Source organism: Mustela erminea, chromosome 1, assembly GCF_009829155.1.
Source record: "Mustela erminea isolate mMusErm1 chromosome 1, mMusErm1.Pri, whole genome shotgun sequence".
Classification (NCBI taxonomy): domain Eukaryota; kingdom Metazoa; phylum Chordata; class Mammalia; order Carnivora; family Mustelidae; genus Mustela; species Mustela erminea.
Genome location: NC_045614.1, coordinates 18823604 through 18846922, shown reverse-complemented (window position 1 = coordinate 18846922; position 23319 = coordinate 18823604). Strand labels below are relative to the sequence as shown.

Sequence of the window (23319 nt, the reverse complement as noted above, 5' to 3'; positions counted from 1 at the left end):
GGATCCCACCAAATCTGTGTCCAAATCTGGGATGGCTACTTTCCAGGGTAAAACAGCTCCTGTTGCACAGGTAACATGAGTCTTTTCATTGGACTACTAGGTTAGTTCAGACATTTCTTGAAATTTTTCCTTTTTTAAAAAATTTTCATCTGTAAATAACTGCTTCAGAAAAGGTGTAAGGAAAGAAAATTTCAGGAGTCCTTGCACATCTGAAAACAAGTGTATTTTGCTATGACAGATCTGGTTCAAAACCATTCTCCCTCAGGGCTGGGAAGATTGCTGCTCCACTGCCTTCTGGTTGTCACTGCTGTGGATGACACATCTGATTCCCATTGCTTTTAGAAGACCCAGTGTATCTCACAGAAACTGTTATGGTTTCCTCTCTATTCTTGTTCTTCTGAAATTTCAGTCACAATTCTTAGCCGTGGGTCTTTCTTTATTCGTCTGAGCACTGGGTAGAAACTTTAAATATGAAGAATGCTCCCTTCTTTTGATCCTGGAAATTTTTTTCTTATACTTTTAAATATTCCTCTCCTTTCAATTTTTTTTCTCACTTCCCAGAAATTCTGGCAGATGATGGTTCTCTGGATTGATCCTCTATGTCTCTTTCTTCCGCATGAATTTTTGCCTGTATTTTGGCTTTATGCTGAGATTTTCTCTTGACTTAATCTTCTGATCTATCTACGGAATATTTTTTAACTTGGCAAACATAATTCATCTCTATAAGCTTTTTTATTTTGACAGTTTCTTCCAGATGGCAACACTGATTGTTTCATGGATGCCATATCTTCTTGAATATCTAGCAGATTACTAAATAGTATGCTTTTAAAAACAAGCAAAACCATCTACTGGTCTGTTTCAGCTCAGATCAATTTTCCTGTTTCTTTTCCATTTTACATGTTTTCCTCAAATGACTGGTGATTCTTGGTTAAAAAACAAAGGGCCACCAAAAAAAGGAATGAAGTAGTGATAAATGCTATAACTTGGATGAACCTTGAAAATATCATGCTAAGTGAAAGCAACCAGACACAAAAGGTCATATACTGCATGATTCCAATTATATGACATATACAGAATAAGTAAATCCATAGAGACAAAAAGCAGATTAGTGGTTGCCCAGGGAGAGTGGGAAATAACTGTTTAATGCGTACCAGGTTTCCTTTTGGGTAATGAAAATGTTCTGGAACTAGACAGAGGTTATGGTTGCACACTGTGAATGTACTAAATGCTACTGATTTTCAAATTTAAAGTGGTTAATTTTATATGAGTATTACAATTTTAAAAGGGGTGGGGGATGTCAGGAAAATGAATCCAACTCTGTGTACATGGACAGAACCTGTCAACTGTCAACTGACAGGCTTTTCTTTAGGGTGCTTAATCAGAGGCAGCATATACCCAAGACTCAAGAGCCCCCAAAGTGAGCAATGATGTCAGCGGATCTCACACTCTCTAAAGGCCCTATTTCTCCCCGGGGGTATTCTATTTCTTAAAAATATGCACATTATTTTGCCTAGAAACCAAGTGGGGGCAGGGCTGACTATTTTACAGAGAACTTTCTAATTAACCCCCTCATTTGCAGTTCGTTTATCTCTTCCAGCCTTTGTCAGTCAAATTAGAGCTCACAGGTCTCTTCAAAGATCTGCAGTCTCTTCAAAGATTTGTGGGACAAAGGGGCTCCTGTGTGCAAGGTCTCCACAAGCCACCCCCCTCAACCTACTCTTTGTTGTATTACGAGTTTAATAACATGAATTGCCTTTACTTTCATTTTCATAATATTTCAAAATAGAAAACCATCCCTGAATTTACCTCATGCTCTTCAGCATCATCTTTCTCCCTGCCCTCCCCAACCACTGTTTTACTTTCCTTCACAATGGGTTTGCATTTTCTAGAATTTTATATCATTGAAATCATAAAATATTTGCTCTTCTCCCCCCCTGGGATCCCATATGCAGCATACTTTTTGGGATTTACCAATGATGCTTATGTAAGCCATTCACTCTTTTTATACCGCTGAGAAGTATGCTGTTCAATGGGCATACCACTACTTGTTCATTCATCTGTTTCTGGATATTTAGGTTGTTTCCAGTTTTTGGCTATTGCAAATAAAACTGCTACAGACATCTGAATACCAAACAAACAAAAACAAATGGAGGGATACAAAGGTATATAAGGACAGCCAACGATCTTTCAGCAGAAGCCAATGCTAACATACTAGCGAGGGAGGGGGGGATGTGTTCTGCGCCATAAAATTCAAAACTCTTAAAACATTCACACTGCAGATATTATTTGTCATTTTTACAGCTATCATTATCACCATGATCCTAAGAAACCACTTTTATCTTGATATCGATGACACAGGAAGTTACGTTTAGACATCAGAAATATTACAGGAAAAAAAATACAGGAAACCTATCAAACTTGCCAGTATAGTTGGGTGTCTTTATCCTACCCCTACTCCAGTTATGAAACCAGTACACTCTGAAGGCTGGACACATCCTTTCGGTAGCCAAAGAAAATGCACCCTTTCCTCCTTGCTTTGATAACCTGAATTGTTTCACAATTTTTTTGTACTTCCACATGAATTCTCCACATAAATATAATGAATACCTTGCCTCATCTCTGAAAATTTTGTTTTATTATGTCTGCATAAAATAAGATTTTATTTTATTATGTCTGCATAAAATTCAGGCTTCTGTATCAGAATTGACAAAACTAATTCTGAGATGCACCCCAAGCTGGGAACCATACATCTACCAGGTATATAGTCTCTGCTTAGACTTCAGCCAGCTTCATGGAACTCCTTTGATAACTGTGTCTTCTATTTACAAATGGGAACCTAGAGAAGTAGAGGTCTGGGGTTAAATTCTCAACTTCTGCATTCGTTGACTTGGCTTAGACAGTCGGATCAACAACAAGAAACTCTCAAAGAGTTGCCCTGGCTTACAAGCAAGAGTTTCTAATTAGCATAAATACACAGCAAGACACATGTACAGAGCGGTACAGAGACAGGAGTGTCCAGCTTTGCCTGGGGAACAGGGAGGGCTTCGTGGGAGAAGGGAGTCAAGGGTAACTCAGCTTCCAGCTTGGTGGATGGTGGTATCATCAATTAAGACAGAGAATCCAGGGGCGCCTGGGTGGCTCTGGTGCCTGACCTCTGCCTTCGGCTCAGGTCATGGTCTCAGGGTCCTGGGATTGAGCCCCACAACGGGCTCTCTGCTTGGCGGGGAGCCTGCTCCTCCCCACCCCCCCACCTGCCTCTCTGCCTGCTTGTGATCTCTGTCAAATAAATAAGTGAAATCTTAAGAGAGAGAGAGAGAATCCAAGCAGCTAATTTTTTTTAAAAAAATTTTGTTTTTTAGAGAGAGAGAGTGCACACACGAGCACAGGCAGACAGGGTGGTAGGCAAGAGGCAGAGGGAGAAGCAGGCTCCCTGCTGAGCAAGGAGCCCGATGTGGGACTCGATCCCAGGACACTGGAATCATGACCTGAGCCGAAGGCAGCTGCTTAACCAACTGAGCCACTCAGGCGTCTCCAGGCAGCTAATTCTGATGGCACTGGAGTTATTTCTTGTTAAAAGGAGGCAAAGCTATCTACAGACTCTGGAAAATAAAAGCCTAAACTAAGGGATAAAAGAAATGAGAATGACTAGAGCATATACTGGCCAAGAAAGAAGCCACTAGTCAAAGACAGCAAATTTTCCAGATGGAGACCACTCTTTGTCCATGATCATAAGAACAGTTCTGTTCTATTAAAATCTCTAAACCAACCTTTTCCTCACTTTCCCTGTATTTTTCTCCATTTCTGGTTGGTAACTTGAGGTTTTCACAGTAAAACCATTTCATGTGTATAAAGATTTGTGACAGTTCTAAGAAAAGGGAACATAAATAAGCTTCAAATTCTGATAATTCATGTCAATTTGAGTAATCAAGCCACAGGACAGACACATTTTAGGAAGAGCAAGATGAGAAGCTTCCTGTATCTCATCTGTACCTTTCTCAAATCCTTCCTATAACTCTTTCCTCTTTTGGGCAGAGAAATCTAATCTGTGAAATTTTTCCTAGAGCAGTAGGGGCAAAGGCAAAGTAAAACAAAAACAAAAACAAAACAGAGGAGACTGGAACAGAGCACAAGTTAAAGTAAGGAGATGCCCCAATAATAAGAACCCCCAATTAACCAAGTACTTCACATTAAGTAGTTCTATCAATGTAGGCCTAAGACCAAACACAGCAGTCAACCAAAAATGTAGGAATAACAGACAAGCCATATTCCCCTGCATCCTTTTCCTGGTCCCAATTCAAAATTCATTTTGTGTTATTTTTACTTTTCTTATCAGTGAGCCCCAGGAGAAGGGAACCGGAGGCTCTGCATGAAGACAAAAAAATCCAAAGTACATGATCCATCTACCATATGCACACTAGAAACATCATCAGCAATATGCCACCCAGAACCTTCCTCAATGTGGCTTTTAGCCTGCAACTGAAAATGCACATTCCTAAGAGTGTGTTCTAAGGAACTGCAATAAATATGTGAAAGTAACAATCCCACTGTTCTGCACTTGCCCTGCCATGACTTGCCTTCCACCATAACCATTTGTTTGAACATTCCTGTGCCAGGCACTTTACATGCATTATCTCATTCACTGCAGCGAAGGAGGTCTTTTTATCATTATTTTACAGTTGAGAAAATTGAAGCTGAGAGATGTTAGGAACTTGCCCAAGGTCACATTATATTAAATGGCAAAAAAGGAAATGGAGCCCAACCATCTGACCCCTAGCCCAGGCTCTGGCCAAGGGCCAAGAGACTCAAAGGCCACATTTACAAAAGTGTTCACAGCCAACATAACCAGTCCGCAAGAACTGTAACACATAAGTACTTACCTAAATGCCCAATGGAGAAAGTCTGAGCAAATTAAGCCTCAATATGATGGTGTGATACTCAGCCATTTAAAGTAATTTATGAGGATGAAGTAAAAATGGGGAAATCGTTAAAATACAGGCACACCTCATTTCACCATATTTTGCAGATACTGTTTTTGTGTGTATGTGTGTTTTTCAAAAACAAACTGAAGGTCTGTGGCAACCCTGCATCAAGTAAGTCTATCAGCACCATTTTTCTGATAGCATTTGCTAACTTCCTATCTCTGTGTCACATTTTGGTAATTCTTGCAATATTTCACATTTTTTCATTATTATTGTATTTGTTATGGTGATCTGTGATCAGTGATTACAACCTGCTGAAAGCTCAGGTGATGGTTAGCAATTTTCAGCAACGTTATTTTAAAATTAGGATATTTACATTATTTTATAGACAAGTTGCTACTGAACACTTATCAGACGACTGTATAGCATAAATACAACTTTTTTTTTGCGCTGGGACATAAATTCATTTGACTTGCTTTATTGTGATTTTTGCTTTATTGCAGTGGTCTGGAACCAAACCTGCAATATCTCTGAGGCAAGCTTGTATATAAGAAAATAGCAGAATATAAAAATACATGTACAGGGTGCCTGGGTGGCTCAGTGGGTTAAGCCGCTGCCTTCAGCTCAGGTCATGATCTCAGGGTCCTGGGATCGAGCCCCGCATCAGGCTCTCTGCTCAGCAGGGAGCCTGCTTCCTCCTCTCTCTCTCTGCCTGCCTCTCTGCCTACTTGTGATCTCTCTCTGTCAAATAAATAAATAAAATCTTTAAAAAAAAAATAAATAAATAAATAAAAAAAATAAAAATACATGTACAGAACAATTACCAGAATCTAACATCCATCAGGGAAGGAACCTATTATGTTGTTCAATGCTATTTTTTCAGTGCCTGGCACACAGTAAGTGCTTAATAAATATTGGTTAAATGAATGAATTGAAGCACAGTAATATTATGTATAAATTTAGGTAAGACCTGCAGGACTATAAGCAAGGAAGAAAACTTTTATTTTAGATTAAGGAATTATGAAGGATAGTTCTTCTTTAAATACTATAGTAACACCTCAACAATAAAAGGTTAAATATAAATAAGTTAAGGATTAGAACACAAATGTAGGATTAAAAGCACCCTTTAAGGGGGCGCCTGGGTGGCTCAGTCAGCTGAGTGCCTGACTTTTTTTTTTTTTTTTAAAGATTTTATTTAAAAAAACAAAACAAAGATTTTATTTATTTGTTTGAGAGAAGAGCATGAGGGAGGGACATACAGAGGAAGAGGGAGAAGCAAACTCCCTACTAAGCAGGGAGCCAAAGGACCCAAAGGCAGACACTGAAGGCAGCTGAAGGCAGATGCTTAACCCACTGAGCCCCAGGCACCCCGTGGCTGACTCCTGGTTTTGGCTCTGGTCATGATCTCAGGGTCCTGGGGTTGAGCCCCCTGTTGTAGGCCTCGGCAGGGAGTCTGCTTGGGATTTTCTCCCTCTTCTTCTGCCCCTCCCCCTGCTTGCGTGCTCTCTCTCTAAAATAAATAAATCCTGAAATAAAATAAGACCACCCCTTGATTATGCATCATTTGTACGATAATGTGAAAGTACAAGAAAAAGACTAGAATGAAAGCTGCTCTTGAATCTGATTAAGAGCTTATTTTCTGGAAGGCGGTAAACGCATGTGGTGCCAAGTGCACAGTGAGCAAACAAAGTCAACGATGACAATAACCTTACTAAACTGGCAAGACAGGCACAACTGTAGCACTAGTTGTACTTAGGCAATTCTCAACGTCACTCTGGACATTCTTCATCTCCCTTTTAAAAATAAATCTGTACATCAGTAAAATGCACATCAGATTTCCAGACTAAACATCATGAAGTATGACACACCCACTAACAACCAACTATTTGAAACACAGGAATTTAATCTAGATTCTATTGAGATACGGGCATGCAAAGAAATCTGACATCAGGTCATAAAAATAGAAATCAGATGGCTGCTCAGCATAAATACTCAGTGTTACCAAGCCCAGCTTGAGAATACTCCCATTAATAGTAATAAAACAACAAGTACCATTAACAAATATATAAATTAAAATGGTCTAAAATCCCACTATATCAGGATAAAATAAAGTTGACATGATAAGTAAAATTAAAGTCTTTTCCAGATATTATACAAAAACTAGGTGCCACTTAAGAGAAAGACTAAATACAAGGTATTTTGTGAAAAACATCAATTGCTCATGTTATCAGTACCAAATGCATAGAAATGAGATTGTTTTGAACATAAGACTATAAAGACTTCTGCACTTGGAGTCAGAAGCATTGAAAACTAATTATGATTCATCCACAAAGGGGAAAAACGATCCACAGAAGAAGAATCATAAAAGAATTTCCAGCCACATTTTGCTGAATATCAAACACTAGATTTTAAAATAAATTTAAGCAAAAGGGTGGCAGAATGAAGTATTCTATGTAAGTTTCCCCTCTACTGCAGTTAATACAATTCATAAAGCAAGAACTGTAGTAAAAACACTCATTATAACCAGCTTATTTCTCCAATCCTATCTGAAGGAACACAAGGTTTAAGAAGTGAACAGCGCAGTTCAGCAATGAAGAAGTTTAAAAATCCAATAGTAAAGACACCCCAGGCTGCATTCACAATCCTCCATATTTTACTCCCTTTAACCTATACTTACTTCTTAGTCTCCTGCTCTAGCTCAGAACATAACTTTCCCATCACCATGCTTATCGACCTGTGGGGCTTGGACTTGACTGCTGTGACCTGCACTGCCCTTCTACTCCAAGGTTCTCCTGCAACACAAAGCTCAGAGAGCTCACTTTTGCTCCATTAGACTGGATCTAGCCCAAAGTGGACTACTACTTCTCCTTTTTCATGCATTTGGGTGGGGACCTGAACCACATTCCTCCTCTCCTGCCCACACCCTTGGCACACTGCTGAGAGGAAGAGAGTAGCATGGGGGAGACTCCTCTGGCCCATCACCAATGAAAGCCAGCCTGGGCTACCTGGGCTGAGCCCCTTCCTGAGCAGCTTGATAGCAAATGCCTCAGGAGTTTCACAGAACAGCAGTAACAAACAGGATTCACTGAACAACAAAATTCTTCTTGGCTAACTACTACATATTTTGCAATAAAAATGTCTGTTATTACCAGAAAAGGACTCTTTCATCTGTAAGATAATCAAATAATCTTCGTGTGAGTGTCATATGAAAAGACAGGGTTTGTTTTTGTTTTTATTTTAAAAGAAAAGACAGGTTTTAAAGTTAGCTTTGTTTTCCTTAAAGACTTTCCTTAAGACATAAAGACCTACACAATCACGACAAATATTTGTCATAGATTTTCTCCCTCCTACAATATATCTCACCTGACAATCATCTAATCTCTAATGACTACAGTTGATACTTGAATAACATGGGTTTGAATCACACAGAGCCACCTATACACAATTTTTTTGCAATACAGTACTGTAAATGTCTTTTCCTTATGACTTTCTTAACATTTTCTTTCACTAGTTTACTTTATTATAAGAATCTGGTATGTAATACACGTAATATACAGGATATGTGCTCACTGTTTACGGTATTGGTAAGGCCTCCAGTCAACAGTAAGCTACTAGTATTAAGTTTTGGGGGAGTCAAAAGTTATATGTGGATTTTTGGCAGTTTGGGGATTGGCACCCCTAGTCCCCGTCATTGTTCAAGGGTCACCTGTATCCTGTCTGTATAAGAGGATAGCTAATTCTAAATACAAACCTTCCATTTTGTCATTATCTGAACACAGTAGTCTCCCTACCCTCCCCGCCCAATAACAGATATTCATTTTCTCTGTTGTCTATCCTTAGCCCTTAAATCTGATTTCCTGGACACTTTCCTTTCTCAATTAATGATCTTACTCAAGGACTTGTTTTACAACATGTATAGGAAGTTACCCTGACACCAGGGGCCCTCACTAAACCAAAAACCCAGTGTCCCAGACAATAGGAATTTTAATATTTGAGAGACATCAAATCTCAAAGGACAACAAAAGGCTTAATTTTATGCCAGACAATGCCCCATCCATAGGTAACTGCCAACACACAAACAAAACAAGTGAAACAGACATGAGAATCAGTGAAAAAGTCAAGCCAGTCCTCAAACTTAGCTTTCATTCATAAATGACTGTTCCATATGGCTCTAACTTTAAACCACATACACATCATATTTCCTACCAGCCAAATAGCACCTAAATCATATGAAAGAATTAAATATCTCAATATGTCACAGAGTTGTACAAACAACACCAGGATCATCGGGGGACATCAGTAGTAATCTGGATGATCACCACTGATCTCTACTCTCAGATAAACATGCAATAGGAGAGCTAGAATAGCCAAAGCACCAATAAACACCATTCCGTAAACGCAGCACTTAAAATTATTCCCTCTCATCTCATAAAATATTAATTACAAAAATGAAAACGTTAGTTTTTAGCCAGCCTGAAAAAGGAAGACTGTATGTGATTCCCTCTCTAGTCTCAACCAAGCTGTTTTTGCCTAGCCTCTGTCAAATTCCCAAACTACTTAAAACACCACTGAGTCCCTTTATGCATAGCCAAGCCACCAAAAGAGCCAGAACCCTTGCTCCCCAGCTCCAGAAAGAAAATGGTTATTAGCATGCTTCTCATTGAGACCTAGGGAAGGGGGGAAAAAATCTATCTTCTACCGTGATCTAAATTTTCATGGACTGTTTTCCCCTTTGCCTCATTTTCTCTTTAACCCCTTCCTTGTGTTTCAACTTTCTTTCATCTCTTTTTATTTCTTCATCTCTATACCAAGTTTTTTTTGCTCCTTCTTTTCATGATTTTGAGGGTCAGAATGATGCCTTTTCCTGACAGCAGAGAAGGATGTACAGTAGGGGACTACGGAATCTGGCTCATATGAACAGCATCAGCTACTGTCATCAACAGCTGACAAAATTCACAGTATCCAAGAAATTATTCAACACCTACTATGGATGAAACACTGTGAAATGATGGGGGAGAAGAGGTATAAAGCAGTTTCTGTCCTCTATGCAGTGACAATCTAGTCGGAGATCATGCGAAAATACATGAAAAGGTAAAACAACGTAAGCGGTCCAAAGACTGCAGGATGTGCTCTAGTACATACAGGAGCTGTAATGTTTAGGCACTGAGAACAAAGGACGGTACAACCACTGTGTTGCAGGAATGTCAAGAAGGCTACCCAGGAAAAGTACAAGCTAGACTCTGAAGGCACTCGAAGGGAGGAAAGGGAGGGCTTTCTATGGGGAGACTTTCCAGGGGCCTAACCCTGTATCAGCTTAATAGCAAGGAAAAATGTAAAATTGGTAAATTTTATGTTATGTATGGTTTACCACAATTAAAAAAAAAAACAAAGACAGGTATCTGGGCCCACCCAGAAGGGTAGGAAAGGCAACACAGAGGAAACAGGGTGCTTATGCATAGATGAAACATCTGATGAACTTAGTCAACACACAGCCACACACTTGACAATACCTTTTCTAATTTTAAATACCAACACTGTGCATAACCTGACAATATGGTTAAAGCAAAAGAAACTAGTTGACCAGAGAGGTGTGTGCACTGTGAAGAAGAGATATGATGTCTTTTCTACCACAGAAATGTCCTCTGGAAACACAGGTCCCAGCAGCTTTACTAAAGCTATGGGGCAGAAATCCCAAATCCAGAGGTTCCGATGGGTCTCCATTCTTCAAAGTTTTCTACTGACCACAAGACAAGAAGTCTGCAACCCTTCCAGGAAGGAGTCACCAAAAAAGCTGTAGATTTCAACTTCCCACTAGCTGCTAATAAAGCCCTGAGTATCCAAATCTAAGGTATTAGTGAGCCTCTGCTGACCATCTGGGGGAAAAAAAATCCCTAAACTAATAGATAAAGCAGCTTTTAGAGAAATCACACATGGCATACCTTAGTTACTTCCATTTAAATACCAACAAGAAAATCATTTGGTTGAAATCATGCCTATGTTCCCCTGACCTTCGATTTAGGCAGATAACAAGATCCATATAGCAGTTCTTGAAGGAAGGGCAGTGAAATAAGAGAAATGTCCCCACTTTCACATAATGGCCAACATTAGAGGAGAAAGAAACATGCTGGGAAATTGTCTAAATGAACATAAAAATAATTATTGTACATAGTGTTTTAGGTGAGTGTACTAGGTACTAGTCTTACATAGCACAAAACATACATGGTAAGGACAAAAGTGGCCTGAGGTGCAAGATTGAAAAGCAAGCTAATTTCAGTGGTAAAAATGAGATTCTTGCTGGAATAACCAACTCTTTAAAATTTCCATAAAATACCTCCCAAATCAAGGAAACACAAACTAAAATCTCTTCCAACATTAGTACATGAAACAATGGAATTCAATTAGCCCAGGGGCACTGATGACTCAAGGCACATCCTGGGTACCTCTCAAGACATTTGCCAGAAACTCACACACGGTGGTATAGAGGATGGTGATTCTGAGGCTAATCATATCTTACCTCATTAAGTTTCATAAGACTCACTTACCGAAACCATGTTAATCTACATAATTCTGCTTCTATGTACTTCCAGTCTATCCTGAATCTACTCCATCGTTCCTAATTTTTAGTAACTTGGGAATTTGAGGGCCTTAAATATGCATATTTTAGAAAACAAAGTAAAGCATCAAATGGGTCCAACTAATCCAACACATGTCCTAAATTTGGTTTCACTACAGCGCCACTCATTCCATCAATCTGGAGGAGACATCAGTTAGCAAAAGCTTGTATTTAGATTTAACTGGGGGAATTATACTTGGAATTGACATCACTGCTCACCTTTAGGACAGAGGCTAAGCTGGTCATGTGTTCATTGAGGGCACCCTCAGATTCCTTGTAGGTCAAGCAGGTAAACTGGTACTCCTCAGGATCAAAGGCATCGGCCCCCTGCTGCTCCACATCGCTGGCTACTCCGACGTAATAGTCCTCTATGTCCCCAGGGTCCTCATCCTCTTCTTCCTCCTCACAATTTGGGTCATAGTCCTCTTCATTGCTGTCAGACCCCTGGCTATTCATGTCCACAGACATCTTAGCATCCAGCCAAGTTGCAGATCAGGAAAGCAGCTTTTTCCCCTCCCCCCAAACTTTACCACTTTCTCAAATGCATTAGTGTTTTTTGTCTTCTAAGGAAGGAAAAGAAAAAAATAAATGTTACTTACTTTCACTATGAGAAGTTATAACAGTAACCATTGAAGAATCAAAAGAGTATAGCCTGGTCCTATCACCATTATGGCCTATTCCAACTCTCGTATCATATAGGAAACATCATCATCTCCCTGCCCAGGCTTATCTAAGCGAAATTCTTTTCTTTCTTTTTTTTTTTTAAAGATTTTATTTATTTATTTGACAGAGAGAAATCACAAGTAGATGGAGAGGCAGGCAGAGAGAGAGAGAGAGAGGGAAGCAGGCTCCCTGCCGAGCAGAGAGCCCGATGTGGGACTCGATCCCAGGACCCTGAGATCAAGACCTGAGCCGAAGGCAGCGGCTCAACCCACTGAGCCACCCAGGCGCCCCAGCGAAATTCTTTTCTTGAGGAGCAGAAGCACCTAATAATGGTAACTTCACATGAAGGGCCTGGAATGAAAGAGTCAGGAAGGCTGTCTACTCCATGTCAAAGGGTCAAATTTCCAAGGACTTATCCTTCCCGCAGGAGTCCTTAAGAAAGAGGCACATCTCACAGCTGAAGGCCCACCAGGGAAGCAATCATAAGGCTGAATTACCAAAATTTAAAATCTCTTAATCCCTAACTGATTTTTTCAGTTTTAAAGGATTCTACTGATTCCTTAAAGGGGTATTCAACACAAAGAAATTGATCCAATTGAGAAGGAAAGCTATAAATATACAGAGAAGATTTTGGCAAATACCCATTAACTTTTCTGTACAAGTACTATTTCAAATGATCATCTGCAAGAAACAATATTATACAGTAATTTAATTTTTTTAAGATTTTATTTGTCAGAGAGAGAGAGAGAGAAAACCGCACAAGCGGGGGTGGGGGAGCAGCAGCAGAGGGAGAAGCAGGTTCCCCAGTGAGCAAAGAGCCCTATCTGGGACTCAATTCCAGGACTCTGGGATCATGACCTAACCTGAAGACAAGACATCTTAACCCAGGTATCTCTTAAATAGTGATTTAAATGTAAAAACTCGTAAGACTTTAAAACGCAAGAGCATCTGGATGAGATGGTATATAAATAACTTACATAACTAAATCTAGATTAAATACAAAAGTATACATGAAGTCTATTTGAAATAGATAAGCTCTCAAGGGGGTGGCTTGGACCGCTCAGTTGGTTAAGTGTCCAACTCTTGATTTGGGTTCAGGTCATTATCTCAAAGTCCTGAGATCCATAGGGAGTCTGCCTGAGATTCTCTCCTCCCTCTGCCCCTCCCCCTGGTCTCATTGGGCAAGCTTTCTCGCTCTAAAAAATTAAATACATAAAAAATCTGGAAAAAAAAAAAAGAATCTCTCAAAAAAATCAACCATCATTAAGACAAAAAATAAAAATTAAAACACATTAAAATGAATGTGTTAAGGAAAAAAAAAAGAACATGTAGTGAATAGGTAAAGGACCACAGAACCCCTTTTAATATAAAAATATCAGTGAATCGGTGGGGCACCTAGGTGGCTCAGTGGGTCAGAGCCTTTGCCTTCGGCTCAGGTCATGATCCTAGGGTCCTGGGATGGAGCCCCACATCAGGCTCTCTACTCGGCGGGGAGCCTGCTTCCCCCTCTCTCTGTCTTTGCCTGCCTCTCTGCCTACTTGTGAACTCTGCCTGTCAAAGAAATAAAATCTTAAAAAAAAAAAAAGTATATATATATATATATATATATATAACTCTGCCTGTCAAAGAAATAAAATCTTAAAATAAAATCTTAAAAAAAAAATATATATATATATATATATATATTTTTTTTCTATCTCTCTCTCAGTGAATCAGGGCGCCTGGGTGGCTCAGAGGGTTGGGCCTTTGCCTTCAGCTGGGGTCATAGTCTCAGGGTCCTGGGATCTAGCCCCACACTGGGCTCTCTGCTCAGCGGGGAATCTCTCCCCGCCCCCGACCCTGCCTGCCTCTATGCCTACTTGAGATCTCTCTGTCAAATAAATAAGTAAATAAATAAAAATCTTAAAAAAAAAAATCATCAGTGAATCTAAGTTTGACATGCTAACCATAAATGCCCAGTTTTTTAAAAAGTCACATTAATGAGAGCAGTACTAGTATTTTCAGTTTGACTTTTAACAAATTGTTTTATATGGCAGAATCACCTAATTACAAATAAACTATAGTACTTTTCCCGCAGGAGAAAGTTAATCTTTAAATTAAAAATACCTGCAATTCTTGAAGATCTTTCAAGATGTCACCCCAAATAGTCTGTCATATAATTTCCATCTAAAATGAAAAGAGAAAATTCTATTTATATTTTTGACGTTGGTACCCTGGGTTTGCAAATTTATTTTTTAACAAGTGAAGACATTTAAAAGGATAAGCAGCAAGGGAGCAGAGTAACTATGAAATTATTTTAAGTCCCACAGAAGCATGTATACCATTATATTGAGAAGAGTTATTAACAAGAGGAGTTCAATGGCCTTCTAAAAAACAAAGTGCTCAAAGTAAACAGTCAATAAGAATTTAACCTGGAATACTGGTGATGTAAATAGACACCCAGTTCCCTCCCTCAGTTTGAAAACCCACCACCTTATGCCTATGGTTCAGATTCCCTAAGTCACTATCACAATTTCAACCCTAAATGTTGCACAGAAGTGGACAAAGTAAATTGCAACTGACTTAAAATGAAATTTTTAGTATAAAATAACTTCCACGGTGATAATCTAACAACAAACATTGCCAGTATTTCAGATCTCACTTACTCATGAAAGAATTATTTTGAAATAAAGAATGTCCCCAATAGGATCCCCACTAGGCAATATTAATCCCCCTTTGTCACCTCTCTTCTGACATGCTCAAGGGTCATCTGACCTGCTCAGAGATACAGAGCTCACTATGCAAGACTATATAAGTACTATTTGCTCACTCTATTAGAAATCTTATGTCTATTTCTTTATACTACAGGATTTCTCAAAAAACTAAAACTTTGTAACTTCCAAAAAAATACTTCAAACATGGACAAGTAAATATAAACCAAATGAAAATCAAGGTCTAAACAATGATTATGGAAGGTTATTTCTAAAACAGTAAAGAACAATTGATTTTTTTAAAATCTATTTTTTTTTTTTTTAAGATTTTATTTATTTGACAGAGACCACAAGCAGGCAGAGAGGCAGGCAGAGAGAGAGGGGGGAAGCAGGCTCCCTGCTGAGCAGAGAGGCCACACGGGGCTTGATCCCAGAACCCTGAGATTATGACCTGAGCCAAAGGCAGAGGCTCAACCCACTGAGCCACCCAGGCGCCCCTTAATGTCTTTTTTCTTTTACCTGTATTTTTATTAAAGATATTGCTTACTGGGAAAATAAAATTCATAAATATTGCTCCCATCTACAGTATTTCACTACCAACATTTGCTCTCATTTAATGAAGGCCAATTTTAGGTTTGACTCATTCTCATCTTCACAACCCTACAAAGTGGCTATAATTCCCTTCTTACAAATGAGGAAGCCACAGTTCAGAAAGGTTAAGTAACTTGCCAGGATCACAGTTCTAGCAACCCAGAATTAATACTTCCACCAGATCCACTGGCTACAGGGATTTATAATTCCCCACCACCCTTCCAGAGAACCTAATACTATCCACAAAGCTACCTCCAGAATCACAACAAACAGAAGACCAAGGTTTCCACTTTCTCTGGCTTTCTCCCCAGGATTTGAACTTAGATGTTGCCCAAAGGCTTCTCACTAACTAAATACTCAAAAAGCAGGGGAAAACTTCATACTCCCCTCTAAAAAAGAGAAAGTCATTTCATACTTGGTGAGAGTTCTAGGTCCAGATTTAAATAAAAACTTAATTTTTAATCTTTTCAAAATTAAATATCCCTAATTATACTCAAAAGAGTGCTGACATTGTTTGAAGGGGCCTGAATATCACTGCCTTATTAAAAGAACTAATGACAATGCTCTGATTTCCTTTGGATGTTAAATATTATCCCTCCACCTCAAACAGAAAAGGAGTAATATAAATTACTTTTCCCCCAGAACCAAAGTCACATGTTGAGGAGACGTGACACCCTCCCTCCCTGGGCTAAAGGATCTAAACTGAAGACTTCTCTCTCAGTTTAAAGTTGACAAGAAAACTTTTTGGCAAGTCTGAAGATGTTTACTCCAGACATAACATTTGGCTCTGAATGGTCATTTAATAAGGATACATCTCTGAAGAAAACTACTTAGCACTTTAAAAATATGAACCCGGGCGCCTGGGTGGTTCAGTGGGTTAAGCCTCTGCCTTCAGCTCAGGACAGGATCTCAGGGTCCTCCAATCAAGTCCCGCATCAGGCTCTCCGCTCAGCGGGCAGCCTGACCACCCCCCCACCCCCCCCTACTTGTGATCTCTCCTCTGTGTCAAATAAATAAAATCTTTAAAAAAAAAATGAACCAATAACTTAGTTTCAAAACCTGACACTATACTAGCCTGTCTAATATGGTAGCCACTAGCCCCGTGTGGTTATTAAAATTTAACTTTAAAACTAAACAGGGGGCACCTGGGTGGCTCAGTGGGTTAAGGCCTCTGCCCTCGGCTCCGGTCATGATCTCAGGGTCCTGGGATCGAGTCCCGCATTGGGCTCTCTGCTCAGCAGGGAGCCTGCTTCCTCCTCTCTCTCTCTGCCTGCCTCTTTAGGCAGGTGATCTCTGTCTGTCAAATAAATAAACAAAATCTTTAAAAAAATAAAAATAAAAATAAAAATAAACAAAACCCTAAAATTCAGGTTTTCAGTCGCATTAGCCCTAAGTCAAATGCTCAACAGCCACGTGTAGCTAGTGGTTACCCTACTTAAGAACAAAAGTATAGAATATGTCCATTGTGGCAGAAAGTTCTACGGGACAGAGCAACAATCAGTACAGAGGTGAAGTCATCCGACAACACGGTTGTCTCTCCTGCGGCTAGCACAGCGGCGTCCGGAGAGACGACGGCCCAGCTCCTGGGCCGCACGTTTCTACCGAGGCGCAGGGACAGCCGCGAGGACACCGAACCCACGCGCAGGGGGACCCTTCGCAGGCGAGCGTTAACTAACTGCGCGGGTGGCACTGCGAGGGCTCCGAATGATAACTAGAGTGCGGGGCCCCAGAGGCGGCGCGTATCCCCGGCGCGCCCGGTGGGGAGGGCCCAGAGGCGCCGGCGCCGGTCGGTGAGAGGCACTGGCCTCCGACCTCTCCGGGAGCTGGGAAGACGGGAGGAGAAGGAAAAACCGAGAAACGCCAGGCGCCCGCCGCCTTGTCGTAGCCCTCAGCCGCCCCTCCGCGAGCGGCGTGGGCGCTGAGACCGGGACCCAGCGCCCGGGGGCACCGGGACCTCGCGGGAGGCGATGAAGGCGGAGCCCCGGTAGGGCTAGGGAGGCGCGCGACGAGGCAACCCCCCCCTTCCCCGGCCCGCCGGGGTAAACAAGGCCGCGACCCGCGCCGCACACTTACCGGGAGCCGCAGCCCGCGGCCGCTGAGCCCGGGCGGACTAGACCGGGTCCGGCCGGGCCAGAGGTTTCAGACACAGGCGCAGAGGCGGCGGCGGAGACTACGGGCCGACGCCGGTCAAGGCCCGCGCTCCTTCCTCCGGTGGAGCCGTCTCCGCAGCTCCGGAAGTGCTCAGTGCAGTTGCGTCACTTCCGGCCCGGGGTCGACCCGAGGTCGCCGAGGTCGCGGGCTGGTGCTGGGTGATAGCGTCCCTTGGCCCGCGCTTCACTGCAGTCCAGCACTGCGATCCTGAGTGTGACCTGGCACGGCCAGTGCCCACGGCTGCGGGAGGCGGCGGAGGAGAGGAGCCGGCTTATTGGAGAGTGGTCAAGGCGTCTCTTCCGGCTTTCGCCCGCTGGCACCGCCCGCCGGGATAATTTTAACCAGCGTTTTTCTGATGGACTGCTCGCTTCACTGTATTCGAGTGTAGTGCACACAGAAGACATGCTGACGTCCATGGAGTACCAAAGGACCGTTGTCTCCCGGCCGCTGTCTGGAGGAAGAAGAACTGGGGCTCTAGGTCGCTGCGCCGGCCCGGGAATTTCTGCCTGCACTCTCAGCCCGCCGCCTGGTGGCCCCCAGCCGCACAGACCGGGCCGGGCTTTCCCTTTACTCTCCGCGGCCTGGCCCACCCAGGTCTCCCGCTTCATCGTCCAAGATTGAATCGTGATTTCGTTTCTTCAATTCCACATTTGCCTTGCTACACGGTTTCTAGAAGCAGTTTAGGAAGTATGCGTCATTATGACTGCCAGTTCCTTCTAGGACCTGTTGCCAAGTGTTGTGGATAGAAAGACCCGGAGACTCCCTCAGGTTGCTGCTGCACGAGTGAAAATGCGAGGGTGAAGCGGGTGATGTTACGGAGCATCCTGGCTGTGCGAGTCTTCTCATAACCCAAACTATTTCCACCCATACACAAGTCGTGTATGTACTGATACGCAAAGAATCTGTGTGTAACGAGCTCTTATTTCTTGCTCCATGCGTGTATTCGTGTATTTCTTATACATGGTTTTCAGCTAACAGTTTAAGAGCATGTACCTAAATAAGGCGCAAATACTAGAAATCCTCCCTCCTGCAAAAGGAAACAAATCCTAGAAAGCCCAAATAAATTTGGAGTGAAAATCAATAGCAATGACTAACAATTGCAGGATTACGAATTGTATATATGTTAACAACGTAAAAGTCTACTAAACTTGAATGTGCTTCTTTCATTTGTCTTCACGAAACATATTCCTTTAAATTATGATACTAGGAAAAGACCTAACGTATATTTTTTGCAAATGAAATCTGAAGTAGAAGCTTTCATTTTGGTATACTGGTAATAAATGCTCTCCAGCAAACAAAAGGAAACTTTCTGTACCACTATTTGCAATTGCAAAATAGAGAATTTGTTCATAAGCACATGGATGTACATATAATACGTACATATGTACATCCATGTGCTTGACATATGAACAAATATGAACAAGTATTATCCATATTTGTTAACCTGTCTTCTACTAAAGGTGAGTTTTTGCTTGTTTGTTTTAGAGAGGGACAGCAAAAAAGAGGGAGAGAGAGAGAGAATCCTAAGCAGGCTGTACCCTGGGCAGAAGCTCTATCTAATAGCCCTGTGATCATGATCTAAAATCAGGAGTTGATGCTTAACTGACTGAGCCACCTGGGAATCCCAAAAGGTGAGTTTCTTAAGGGCACAGATCCAACCGTGTTTTCTTCTTTTTTTTTTTTTTCCAAAGATTTTATTTATTGACAGAGATCACAAATAGGCAGAGCAGCAGGCAGAGAGAAAGGGGGAAACAGACTCCCCGCTGAGCAGAGAGCCTGATGTGGGGCTTGATCCCAGCACCCTGAATTATGACCTGAGCCAAAGGCAGAGGCTTACCCCACTGAGCCACCCAGATGCCCACAACTGTGTTTTCATTATTACTGTATTACATAACCATTTATTGGGCTGATAATAATGCCAGTGGCAGTTTCTGTCCAGGAAATAGAGATTTAAGAATTAAGCCAAAATAGGGATGCCTGGGTGGCTCAGTCAATTAAGTGTCTGCCTTCGGCTTGGGTCATGATCCCAGGGTCCTCAGATCGAGCCCCACATCGGACTCCCTGCTCCATGACAAACCTGCTTCTCCCTCTTCCACAACCCCTGCTGTTTTCCCTCTCTTGCTATGTCTCTCTTTGCCAAATAAATACATAAAATCTTTTAAAGAAACAAAAATATTTAAGGATATCATAAAAATATGTGCACATATATGTGCTTTGGAATCATGATTCAAATAGGGAATGTTTACAGCACCCAAAATGTCCAAAAGTAATAGTTTGTTAAATTATGGTAAAATATACAATAAAGAAAACCATTAGCAATGATGCAGTACTAAGGCATCTATTAATAAGGAAAGGTATTTTTTATGTACTCTTAAGTGATAAGAATAAGAAATGAAATGTGTATGTTTATATATATATATATATACTTTTTCAAAATATGTGTGCATGTGAAATATTTAAAAGTCTCATGATCTCTGTGGTTCAGAAATCGAGACAGGTCACAGTGAAAATGGTTTATCTCAGCTCCTCAGTGTCTGGGATGTCAGCTGGAAGACTCAAAAGCTAGGAGATGGAATCATAGGAAGCATTGTTTGCTCATATATTCCGTGGGTTTTGGTGGCTGTCAGCTGGGGGTCTAGCTGGAGCTGTTAGCCAAAATACATACACACATGGCCTCTACACATTGGTCTGGTTTCCATGATAGAGTTCCAAGGATAGGGTTCCAAGGACAAGTGCCTTAAGAGAATGGAGCTGGGTGGAAGCTGTATCTCTTTTTATACCTTAGCCTTTGAAGTCAGACAGCATTACTTCTACCACATTTTATTGGCCCAAGTGGTTGCAAATGTCCTCTCAGGTTCAAAGGAATGAAATGAAGCCCCACCCTTGATAGAGGAAAACCAACATCATATCACATTGTAAGAAAAACATGTGGAATGGGATATATGTTGGTGTGGCCATCTTTGGAAAATATAATCTGTCCCATCACATATTACATATATGGATCTTATACATACAAGCTTTCACCTTCACCTTTAATGATTTTAATTATGCAACTAATATATTGATATATTAAAGTTGTAAAAAAATAACAAAAACTATTGATAGCAACATGTGAATATTCCCATTAACTCACTTCAACTCTCTTTACCCTATCTGGGGTTGTTACCATTGTCTGATCCTTTCTATGCATTTACACATATATCTATATTTACAGATTGACCATTCTCCCTTTGCAGGTCATCTGTTTCCAGTTTTTCACAATTAGAGATAATGTCACAATAAACACCTTTGGATGTACTTCTTTTTGCATGACTCTGAACACGTTTGGGGTTATATTTCTAGAAGTGGAATTGTGAGTCAACTGCTATGCTCATATTGCCAAATCACCTCTTAAAAACGCCTTTGATTCTTTGAGCCCACCTGAAGGCCAGGCACCATGTTGTTAGATATAATGGTGGGGGAAGGAGATCACAATCCCCGCAGTTTTGGAGCTTTGGTCTAGTAAGAGATGAAAAAAATCAGAGAACTCATGAAATAAGTATGAAATCGCTGTGAGGAGTATCGCACAGGGGAATGGAGTCACTCTGTCTTCATCCTCTGCTCTAACTACACTCATTCTCTAGTAGTCTCATCCAGTCTCTGCCCAAGGACCTCCAACACAATGATGACTTAACAGATTTTTCTTTCTAGCCCTACCCAATTCCCTAAACTCCACATTCAATATATTCAATTGTCCGTTCAATATGCCCATCTGGAAGTTATATTAACACTCAAAATTTTTTTTATTTTTTTAAAAGATTTTATTTATTTATTTGACAGAGAGATCACAAGTAGGCAGAGAGGTAGGCAGAGGGAGAGGGGGAAGCAGGATCCCTCCTGAGCAGAGAGCCCAATGCAGGGCTCGATCCCAGGACCCTGAGATCATGACCTGAGCCAAATGCAGACGCCCAACCCACTGAGCCACCCAGGCGCCCCTTAACACTCAAATTTGAAGTCCCAAAAACAAAACTCAATTTTAACCCCAAACTGGTCATTCCCCAAGTGTGTCGCAGCTCAGTAATGCTACTGTCTCTCATTGTTTACTCAGGCCAAAAATTTACAAGTCTCCTATGACTCTTCTTTCCCTTTCCAGTTCCACATTCAATCTGTAAGTGCTATATACCTCCTTGATCTGTCCCGGTTTGGCACTTCTCCCCATCTGCTGCTCTAGTACAAACCACCACCATATGTGCCTGGATGTGAGCAACTAACTAGTCTCCATACTTCTACCCATCCTACTATATCTGTTCTATACGTTATCTAGAAAGATCTTTTTAAAGTATAAAAATGTGTCAATTCCCTATTCAAAACCTCTCAAAGCTTTCAATCACAGGCTTTAGCCTTATAGGCCTATAGAGGTAGGGTCTGAAGCCAGATGCCCAAGGTTAGAATCCTAGTTTGGTGACTTCCTAGCTGTGTGAACTTGGGCAAGGAACTTCACCTCTCTGTGACAGTTTTCTCATTTGTGAAATGGGGATAACAGTGTACCTTCCACTGAATGAAAAAGCAGAATAGGGGCGCCTGGGTGGCTCAGTGGGTTAAGCCGCTGCCTTCGGCTCAGGTCATGATCTCAGGGTCCTGGGATGGAGTCCCACATCGGGCTCTCTGCTCAGCAGGGAGCCTGCTTCCCTCTCTCTCTCTCTCTGCCAGCCTCTCTACCTACCTGTGATCTCTCTCTCTGTCAAAGAAAGAAAGAAAGAAAAAAAGAAAGAAAAAGCAGAATAATATTGATGATAGCTTTTTATTAATGAAAAAAGGGTGTGTGTGTGTGTGTGTGTAGATTTCATATATATGTATGTATCTATAGATATCTATATTCATATAATATAGATATAGATCTATATTATATGAATATATATCTATATATGATATATATAGAATATAGATGATATATATCTATATATGATATATATAGAATATAGATGATATATATCTATATATGATATATATAGAATATAGATATATATAATATAGATATATATTCATATATATTCATATAATATAGATCTATATTATATGAATATAGATATCTATAGATACATATATATATATGAAATCTACACACACACACACACATACATACAGGGACGCCTGGGTGACTCGGTTAAGTGTCTGCCTTCCTCTCAAGTCATGATCCTGGGGTCCTGGGATTGAGTCCTTTATCTGGTTCCTTGCTCAGCGGGGAGCCTGCTTTTCCCTCTGCCCGCCGCTTCCCCTGCTTGTGCTCTCTCTGACGAATAAATAAAATCTTTTAAAAAGGGGGGGAGTTTACCTAAAATCTTAAGTTTACAGTTTTCTGTTCTTTTCCTTTTTTAAAGTTTGTTTCTTTGTTTTTAGTAATCTCTACACCCAATGTGGGACTTGAACTCACAACCCAGAGATCAAGAAGAGTCGCACACTCTTCTGACTGAGTCAACCAGGTGTCCCTATGTACTTTTCCTTTTTAATTTTTTTTTTACTTTTTCTTTATTTAAGTAATCTCTACACCCAACATGGGGCTCTAACTCACGACTCCAAGAGCAAAAGTTGCATACTCCTCTGACTCTGAGCAAGCCAATTACCCCCAACTTTGTTTTGTTTTTGATAAGGAATGATTATGTGCTACTACTGCTTGTCAGACTCTCTGGAAACAAGTGCTGAGATGGAATTGAGA

The 23319-nt window shown here is 41.0% G+C and overlaps 2 protein-coding genes across 3 annotated transcripts in view; one reads left to right on the top strand and one right to left on the bottom strand.

Annotated features, from left to right (window-relative positions):
• Positions 1-17663, bottom strand: part of ARIH2 (ariadne RBR E3 ubiquitin protein ligase 2) — a 49008-nt gene extending 31345 nt beyond the window's left edge. The window contains exons 1-3 of one of the 2 annotated variants that reach the window (XM_032319169.1): positions 17550-17663; positions 14302-14361; positions 11752-12095 (exon numbers count right to left, since the gene is read on the bottom strand). In XM_032319169.1, coding sequence (XP_032175060.1) covers positions 11752-12000 — 249 coding nt within the window. In that variant the 5' untranslated portion in view covers positions 12001-12095; positions 14302-14361; positions 17550-17663. Of the gene's footprint in view, positions 1-11751; positions 12096-14301; positions 14362-17549 lie in introns of those variants that run through there. The other variant, XM_032319171.1, reaches the window with a different exon arrangement.
• LOC116588833 (uncharacterized protein ARIH2OS-like) lies at positions 17181-18780 on the top strand. Its single transcript, XM_032340447.1, is given in 5 exon segments — positions 17181-17192; positions 17471-17561; positions 17564-17667; positions 17669-17958; positions 17960-18780. Coding segments are annotated over 5 exon segments (786 nt in total). The 3' UTR covers positions 18249-18780.
• Positions 18781-23319: the final 4539 nt, after the last annotated feature.